The following is a 9301-nucleotide window of genomic DNA, read 5'->3' on the forward strand; positions in this document are numbered from 1 at the left end:
TCCGATTTACTCAGATTTGTATTCTTTTACAGGAAAATGCTTCTTCCAAGTCTCTCTGAATTGCTTATAATCATGAAAGCCCAATTCTTTACCAATCGTCTCCGTCCACATTTTTTGAATATCTAGTTTGGTACACTCCTCCATCATCTCGAGGGCTTTCGTAGCAGGGCCTGACGCAACGCGTTGCAACCGGGTTTCTTCAGGGAAACCCATTGCTTTATTTCGAGAACGAGATACGAGGTGATTCATAAACTTTACTCGGTATTGTTTCATATAATCAAACGTGCTCATCTTCACAGCATTCGCTATACGTGCTTCATCATCGATGCCTATGAAGGATGCAACCGCTCTTACTGAACTTTCCAAATCTTGCAGCATTTCTTCATACAACAGAAACAACACATTGGGATCGTTTCTATGTGGCCACCAGCTTAGTAAATGCTTAAAGTAATTCGAACCCATACCAGTTGCGGACAGATGAAAGCTTCGCACAAATTCGTCAACTGATATTTCTTGAGATTGAAAATAATTTCCTTGACTGAAGAAGTTGTATGAGCTGTAGAATGCGGCGCAGGGTTCCCGAAAGATTACGATATAGTTTGCGCCTTTGGGGCAGCTTTCACATGGGAAATGGGTCTTGAAACATCTCGGTTGATATTTGTGTTCTGCATCGAGATCTTGCCCAACAAAATAAGCCAAATCAATGAACGGCACATGTTCGTCAATATCTGCAAAGCTCATATCGCCACCACTTCGTAGTTGATGGAGAATCTGTTGCATCCAGGTCGTGCCACATTTCGGTGAAGTGCTAATAATCACATCAGTCGATCGAGGAACAAAGTTCATGGCATATTCGATCCCTTCGACTGTAACGAAATGTGACATCTTTTCTTTTAACAATGTCAGAGCAGGGCTTGGCTCCTGAACTTTGGAATTTGTCATATTATACATGATTTCTCTTTTTCTATGGTTGCTATCTTTCGCTAATATTACGATAGTACGAGTTTCCCAACAAAGAGTGTGCTTTGGGCTTGAGGGTAAATGCAAGTTGTAATATAAAATTTACATTTCTATGGTTGAAGGATTATCGAAAAAAACGCGGAGAATGATGCCGGACTGCCTTTGGAGTAGGGACGTAAAGTCTTGTGTTTATAGCACCATTACTTATCCTAGGCTCCTAGCGTGATAACAGAAAGACGGTATTTTAATTTTTTGGAATATCCGACGTTTTCTTAACGGCTTAGGGTTCATGTTGCCCTGCTTATCATAATCGCTAACATCATCGAAATTTGCGTACGAATGCTTTCAGACAATGAGCATATTTCATAGTGATATATGATACCATTCGTTCATGTAATGAGGGCGTTGCTAGAAAATTCAGGCAAAATTGACATTTCGGCTACATTCGCCGAAGTTTGTATGGTTTCAAACTATAGCCTCGTGAGTTTATATATAGTCAAATGTACAATCCGCAAAGTACTAAAACACCAGAAATATAACAGTAGGTCAGCTATAATATTTCTTGATCGCTAGTTGTCTCACCCAGGTAAGACAGAATTCATGATTATGGGAGGGAAATCATTTGTCGGTCCCCAGCAAGCTATAAAACTTGGAAATTCGATCATAAAACGAGTAAGGTCGACAAGATGCTTGGGGATGGAGTTGGATGATGAATTGAAATGGACCAAACACGTGCTGGATTTAACGAAAGCATTTTCTCAGAAAATTAGTCTTTTAAAGTCCTTGTATTTCCTGCCAAAGAAAGTTAGACTTGATTTCTATTATAAGGTCATACTTCCGTCACTGACATATGGCATCGTTTTGTGGGGGTCGTGTAACAAAACTTTATTTGATGACCTTGAAAAAATGCATGTGAGGGCAACTAAAATTATCAATTGCCTTGATTGGCACATGCCGACTAAGGGGCTGTTTATATGGAGACCCGGTAAGCGGGCCAGCCCGGTAAGCGGATCTCACTACATTGTAGGTTTTATAAAAAATATGTTTTGCGTTTATATGGCCAAACGGGCTGGCCCGCTTGCCGATATCTCGCTTTGAAAAAGTGAGATCTCACTTATTGAGATGATGATTTTCCCATATAAACGCACGCAAGCGGGCTGGGTCCGGTTGCCGGGATGAGAACTCGCAATGTACACATGCGCATCGTGTACGTTTTTCCATGTGGTTATTCAAAATGGCCGAAACCTGTGAAGCTTCTGTGTCTTCAGTAGTTGCCGAAAAAGTAAATAGGTCCAAAAACCCAAACGAAAGAACTTTAAATGGCTGCTGGATATGGTAGAGCATCTACTGGATTCTTTATTGATTTTGATGCAGACAAACAGATGCAGTACAAAGAGCTTCGCCTAGCAATGTCGACAGTTTACGAGGATGAAATTTCGCTATTTGGACCCCGTGCCTCAACTCCTTTTCCAAGTAACTTTAAAGAACTATCAAAAGAGGAGAAAGATGAAACTAAAAGGCAACACAAGAAGTCCAAGGAGCTTATTGAGAAGGGAACCAAGCAAAAACAAGAAAAGGTCAAGGTGATAAGGCAAAATTTCGCCAAGGCAGTCGTAGCAGGCACTAGAAGGGGAAGTGGAAAGATCGTGTTCGAATTTTACGATAAACTTGTTTTAATATGGGGTGGCTCTCCTAACACTAGACCTCTTCCATATGGTGTTAAAGGAGATGATTTCTTGGATGATCCACAAACTGATGAGGATGAAGTCAGGTATGATGCAATTGACCAGCAAATTCAGATAGAAGAACTTGAAGAGGAGGATGAATTCGATGATAATGGTGAAAAACAGGTGTAAAAAATCAGCCAACGCAAGTATCTATAGCCAAAGTAAGCGGAAACTGGGTTGTGTGCCACAGTTGATTGATAATAAACACAAGAACCGGGAACGTAACTTATCAGCAGCTCAGCAAGATCATTTGCTCTTGAAAGAAGCAAAAGAAGATTCAAAATTCAAAAAGCATCTTACTGACGTTATGCATGAATCGTCAGGGAAGTTTGGTGACAGTGTAAAATCTATTGGCAAGTCTATGACTCAACTTGGTGCAGGTATTAGCCATTCTATTGAAATGCTATCTAGAGCAATTATGCAGCAAAACCAGCAACCCCAAGGGCAAGGTATTTCCCAACCCTACAACCAGAATGTATTTTATCATCAGCAGCAGCAACCACAACAGTTTGATTACCCACCCCGATCCCATATGATGCATCAAATATCAACTAGTGGTTCATATACACCGTGTCTGAATTTACAAATTACACCAGAATCAGAAAGTGACAATACCACATATTATTTCAAGTAAATATTTGATGGTGGATTTCGAACATAAATAGAACCTATTGCTTGACATTTTTCATATGAACATTTTAAAGAAATGTATACATAAATAGAACCTTAATTGCTTGACATTTTTCATATGAACATTTTAAAGACATGTATACATAAATAGAACTTGAGAATCAGTGTTGTGAGAGTTCTTCTCACAACAGCACCCTCTCCTGTATTGAGGGAGTAAATCAGGTCTGGGATATTTGTATATTGAGCTTCATTTTGCCCTATGGCATCAGGTTGAAACCGTACGAGGTCATCCTCTATATATGAATTTCTTTTTTCACAAAAATTGTGCTGGACAAAACATGCATGTATGACCATTGGGATGCTTTCAATTTTAAGATCCATTTTCCTGGTCAAAACTGACCACCTGGCCTTAAGGCGTCCAAATGCACATTTGATTGGGTTCCGTGCAGATCTGAGCATGTTGTTGAAAATAACCTGCTGATTATTTGAACATGATTCATATTCCTTGATACAAAATGGTAGAAGAGGATAGGCTGGGTCCCCAATCAAGTAATTTGGTATTTTGGCTCCACCTTCAACAGGGAACTGGAATGTTGTAGGCAGCTTATTTCCTCTTAACTTATGGTCGATTGAAGAATTAGCAAATACTTTTGCATCATGCACGCTGCCAGGCTACATACATTCCACGTCCATAAAGAATCCCTTATAGTCACAGACAGCTTGAGCAGTGATTGAGAAATACTGTTTGTAACAAAAGAAGTCTTGTGAGTTCTCTATAGGGCGCTTAATTGGAACATGGGTGCCGTCGATACACCCAAAAGCTTGTGTCATCCCAAATTTCGATTCAAATTCAGCAACTTTCTGTTTCATCTCCTCATTATTCACAAGAAGGTGTATATATCTCGGTCCAAGATGTTTTGATAAAGCTGTACAAACTTGAAGTATAACACATGAAGTAGTGCAAGTAGCTACACCAAAGCTGTTAGCTGTCATGTTTAGCGAGCCTGAATCTTTCAAGTAGTACAATGTGATTGCTAGTTTCTTTTCCGCGGTAAGGCTTCGGTAGTTTGGTGATCCAGGTGCAGGCGATATAAAAGGTCTCAGTTCTGTCACTATAGTTCCATAAAATCTTCCCTTGACATACGAAATTTTTTTCCATGACTCTTCTGGAGATACTCCGTTCAATATGTTATCCCACCATAAATCTGTTCCTCCAGGAATATGCCAACAGCTGCGTTTCTTTCGCCGTAAGTATCTCTGTCTATTTTTGGACCAGGAACTGGTCCCTAACCGCTACTAATCTTGTTGTTGTCGTTGTTGTTGTTGTTGTTGTTGTTGTTGTTGTTGTTTGTGTTGTTTGTTGTTGTTGTTGTTGTTGTTGTTTGTGTTTGTTGTTGTTGTTGTTGTTGTTGTTGTTGCTGTTGTTAGGGGGCGACACTCTTTAAAAAAACCCTAAGGCTCTAGCATTACTTGCTTGATCGGAATGAAGCTTGGCACAATTATTCTAAGCAATATTCCGCATCGATTGACGGAGTTCGAATTTTTACTTTTGACCTTTGAAGCAAGTTACAAGCAATTCTTGACTATATTTGCAGCAAATAATATATACATATCATTAATATTCAGCCTATATACATATAAGTAAACGCAAACGATTAGAAATACATTCTCCTCTCCATTGTTGTAAGTACAATGCAATTCTCGGTCACGCAGTACCTGGTCTACTATAGTACGATCGTACTTGTTCTTCCACTTTCTACGCCAATAGCTTTGTTTTCGTAACAAAAGCATAGAAATTGCCTCTTCTTGCTGCTTCATATGTATTTTCCAAAGCATTAAAGCCCTATAAAGTTGTAGCATCATAATAGTAAAACTCGTCAGAAAGCACCATTGGAACAACGAAAAGTTTTGGTCGCGCCTTTTTTGTAAAAAGGCGCGAAAAGCATTCCACCTTGTTGGATTGTCCTGCATGCAGGCTTGCCCAATAAACGGGCCAGCCCAGTTTGCATATAAACGCAATAAAAAATCTCACTTACCGGGCTGGCCCGGTCTCCATTTAAACAGCCCCTAGAGATGTAATTACAGTTCACAAATGGAGAACATTAAAACAAATGTATCTTGAATCGCTGGCGAAACTGATTCAAAAAATTTACTACAAAAATGTTCCAACAATTATGTCTGATCTGATAGTAAAACGTTCGCTAGATGATTTAAGAGAAACGAATTGTCTAAGGCTACCGAGAGTGAGGACTGAAATTATGAAGAAGTCAATTACCTATTAGCCTGCGCACAGACGTAATGTACACGTAAAATACATATTTTACGTCTACATTACGTCTGTGCGCAGGCTAATTACCTATAAGGGCTCAGTTTTGTGGAATAACTTACAAAATGAGACAAGAGAAATAGAAAACAATCGGCTGTTCTCACAGTCTGTAGCTAATTTAGAATTAAGAGACTCAATGTTTTAATTGTAACTCTATCTATTCATTTTTAGTATAAATAGTAACATTAATTAAATTAGTAATATTATAGATATTGATATTGTATACTTATATCTATATATTCACGACTCTATCAGCGTCTGCTGTATCTTTATATCGTGATTAAATAAATGCTTTAACTAACTAACTAAATATTAGTACCCTCGCACGTCGCTGCGCGCCGGCTCGGGGATAAAAAGGCGAGCGCACGGGGTGCTTCGGCTGGTTTTAACAAAGTTAGTCACTCCAAGCACCCCCGTGCGCTCGCCTTTTTTCAGCTAACCTCTATACAATAACTGAATGCAACGTTATATATTTTGCTATTTAAAGCGCCTGGGTAGGAGGTTGTGATCCGTAATAAACACGGCAGTATATTACATATCGGCTAGAAATATTTACGATGTATAGACGTCACCATTCTTCTATTAACACGCTTAATTGCGTCATATGATGATATGGGTGCGCAATGATAATTTTTATGCTGCGCCGAGGGACTTATTTCTATTATTTTTTTAAACGTTTTATATATGCTTATCCATAGACTGTCCAGCAGACGATTAAAATTTCTGGTTTTCTAAGACTCTGAAAGTAAATATATAAAGCAATCGAATAAACGAAATAAACACACACAAATTAATTACTATGATCGACGTGCATGGGCGCACTGTAATTAAATTTGGCATTAATTGTAATACACTTTATAAGTTCGCATAAACTCCGTGCATAAGTATAATATTTAAACCAGACCTGTCGTAACTGAATGCAATAAATCCTTCTATCAAATTATATAGTTATAGCTTATGACATTTTTCAACAAATATCATAATTTCTTTAATGGATCTTCTACATAATGACGTAAAAAGCTGCAACACCTGCAAGGAATTCTGCATGTATTAGTAGCCCAGCGGTAAATTTTGAAGTTTAATATTATTTACTGCAAATACCAACCAAGCCGTGATTATCCTGAAAACGCTTTTAAGGAGCTCTGAAGGTGCACATTATAGATTTTCAGAGCTCGACGTTCCAAAAATTATTGCAATTCAAAATTATTAATTAAGTTAATTCTCGTGGAGAATTAAACAGAGTATTAAACGGTTTCCCATGCAAAAAGATTTATCTGTATATACTCAATCACAATTTATATGTTCTTGCAACTTTGAGATATTATTGTATATAATTTTAGATATTTTTTTCTCTGATTGTGTATGATCATCGCCCAGTTAAAACTTCAGCGCCAAATTCATTGAAGTATATTCGATTAGAAAAATCAATATTGCCCATGTTAAACCCGAAAAGCATGATTGGCAAGAAGAAGAATCATTTCATTAAAATTGATGTTGGCAAACAGAGGTAATAATGCCCTGGGAACGAGGTTGGTATACCCATATTATAAAGTTATATCTGGCTAAAATAAATTAACATTCATTAACACTCCATGTGCTTTACGTTTATATTTTTTATGTCACTGCGACATAGCTACACCGCTACACGTCGTGTCCCTTTGGGCGGTGCGAAGTTGAGTTCGTTCCGTTTGTTTGTAGTGGCGGGTTTTTCTGCATGGAATTTATATTACGTTGATAATTTTGGAATATAGATTGCCCAATTCACGTTTAGATTCTCAAATGTTAAAATCATTTTCAGCAAGGTTATACGAATGCGGTTATTAGCTGTCCTGGGTTACTTAGTTTTTGTGTTCTTTTACAAGGAAATGCTTCTTCCAAGTCTCTCTAAACTCCTGATAATTTTTAAAGTCAATTTCTTCTGCAATCATCTCAGTCCACATTTTTTGAATATCTTCTTTGGTACACTCTTCCATCATCTCGAGGGCTTTCGTAGCAGAGCCTGTCGCAATGCGTTGCAACCGGGTCTCTTCAGGGAGCCCCATTGCTTTATTTCGAGAACGAGATACGAGATGCGATGCAAACTTGTCTTGGTTTTGTTTCATAAAATCAAATTTGCTCATCTTCACAGCATTCGCTATACGTGCTTCATCATCGATGCCTATGAAGGATGCAACCGCTCTTACTGAACTTTCCAAATCTTCCAGCATTTCTTCATAAAACAGAAACAACACATTGGAATCGTATCTATGTGGCCACCAGCTTAGTAAATGCTTGAAGTAATTTGAACCCACACCAGTTGCAGACAGATGAAAGCTTCGCACAAATTCGTCAACTGATATTTCTTGAGATTGAAAATAATTTCCTTGTAAGAAGTTATACGAGCTGTAGAATGCGGCGCAGGGTTCACGAAAGATTACGATATACTTTGCGCCTTTGGGGCAGCTTTCATATGGGAAGTGGGTCTTGAAACATCTCGGTTGATATTTGTGTTCGGCATCGAGATCTTGCCCAATAAAATAAGACAAATCAATGAATGGCACTTGCTCGCCGATATCTGCAAAGCTCATATCGCCACCACTTCGTAGTTGATGGAGAATCTGTTGCATCCAGGTCGTGCCACATTTCGGCGAAGTGCTAATAATCACATCAGTCGAACGAGGAACAAATTTCATGGCATATTCGATCCCTTCGACCGTCATGAAATGTGACATCTTTTCTTTTAACAATGTCAGAGCAGGGCTTGGCTCCTGAACTTTGGAATTTTTCATATTATACATGATTTCTCTTTTTCTATGGTTGCTATCTTTCGTTGATTTTTGAGTACGGGTTTCGTCTTGCCAACGAAGAAGTGTGTTTTGGCTTGTAGGGTAAATGCATACAAGTTGCGCAACCAATATAAATATTTACATTTTTATGGTTGAAGATTCCTCGGAAAAAACGCGGAATATGATTTCGGACCGCGCTTGGAGTCGGAACGCAAAGTCTTGTTTATAGCACCAGGGCTGAACCTAGCGTGTTAACAGACAGACGGTATTTTAATTTTCTGGAATTTTCGACTTTTTTTAACGTCTTAGGGTCCACGAGACCCTACTTATCATAATCGTTAGCATCATCGAAATTTGCGTAGGAATGCTTTCAGACCATGAGCATATTTCATAGTGATATATGATACCATTTTTTGGGGGGTCATAGTTCATGTGAGGACATGGCTAAAAAATTCAGACAAAATTGACATTCCGGCTACATTCGCCGAAGTTTGTATACATTGTTTAACGCTAGAACCTGTGAGTTCATAGATAGTGAAATGTACAATCCAAAGCACCAGAAATATAACAATAGGGCGGTTATAATATTTCTTGATCGCTAGTTGCAGCCGGAACAAGTTACTCCAAATATTTGAAGGTAGATTTTCAAATTTCTTGATCAGTATACTCTTCCTGATTTTCCCAGCCTCGTAGCCGTACTCAGGCTCTTTAATAGTAAAATATACTAGAAATACATGCGTGCAGCAACCCCTTGCCATTTCAAACATAGCAATTTTTTTCCTGAGCTAGCCAGACCTCAATATACTGATAGCTGATGTTTCACATTTTTCGGGAACAAACACAGTCGTAAAGATGAAATGAAATCAGCTGCAAGCGTTTCATGCAGTTATAGT

At 38.5% G+C, this 9301-nt stretch overlaps 2 protein-coding genes across 2 annotated transcripts; both read right to left on the minus strand.

Moving 5' to 3' along the window:
- LOC114539684 (amine sulfotransferase-like) lies at positions 1–991 on the minus strand. The gene has a single exon (XM_028560296.1). It carries the CDS (start codon positions 949–951, stop codon positions 7–9), a length of 945 nt encoding a protein of 314 aa, XP_028416097.1. The 5' UTR covers positions 952–991; the 3' UTR covers positions 1–6.
- A 5969-nt stretch (positions 992–6960) lies between these two features.
- LOC114539685 (amine sulfotransferase-like) lies at positions 6961–8463 on the minus strand. The gene has a single exon (XM_028560297.1). It carries the CDS (start codon positions 8418–8420, stop codon positions 7482–7484), a length of 939 nt encoding a protein of 312 aa, XP_028416098.1. The 5' UTR covers positions 8421–8463; the 3' UTR covers positions 6961–7481.
- Between the last annotated feature and the right edge of the window lie 838 nt (positions 8464–9301).

This window comes from Dendronephthya gigantea, unplaced genomic scaffold, assembly GCF_004324835.1.
Source record: "Dendronephthya gigantea isolate DGI-Jeju-01 unplaced genomic scaffold, DenGig_1.0 000212F, whole genome shotgun sequence".
Lineage (NCBI taxonomy): Eukaryota > Metazoa > Cnidaria > Anthozoa > Malacalcyonacea > Nephtheidae > Dendronephthya > Dendronephthya gigantea.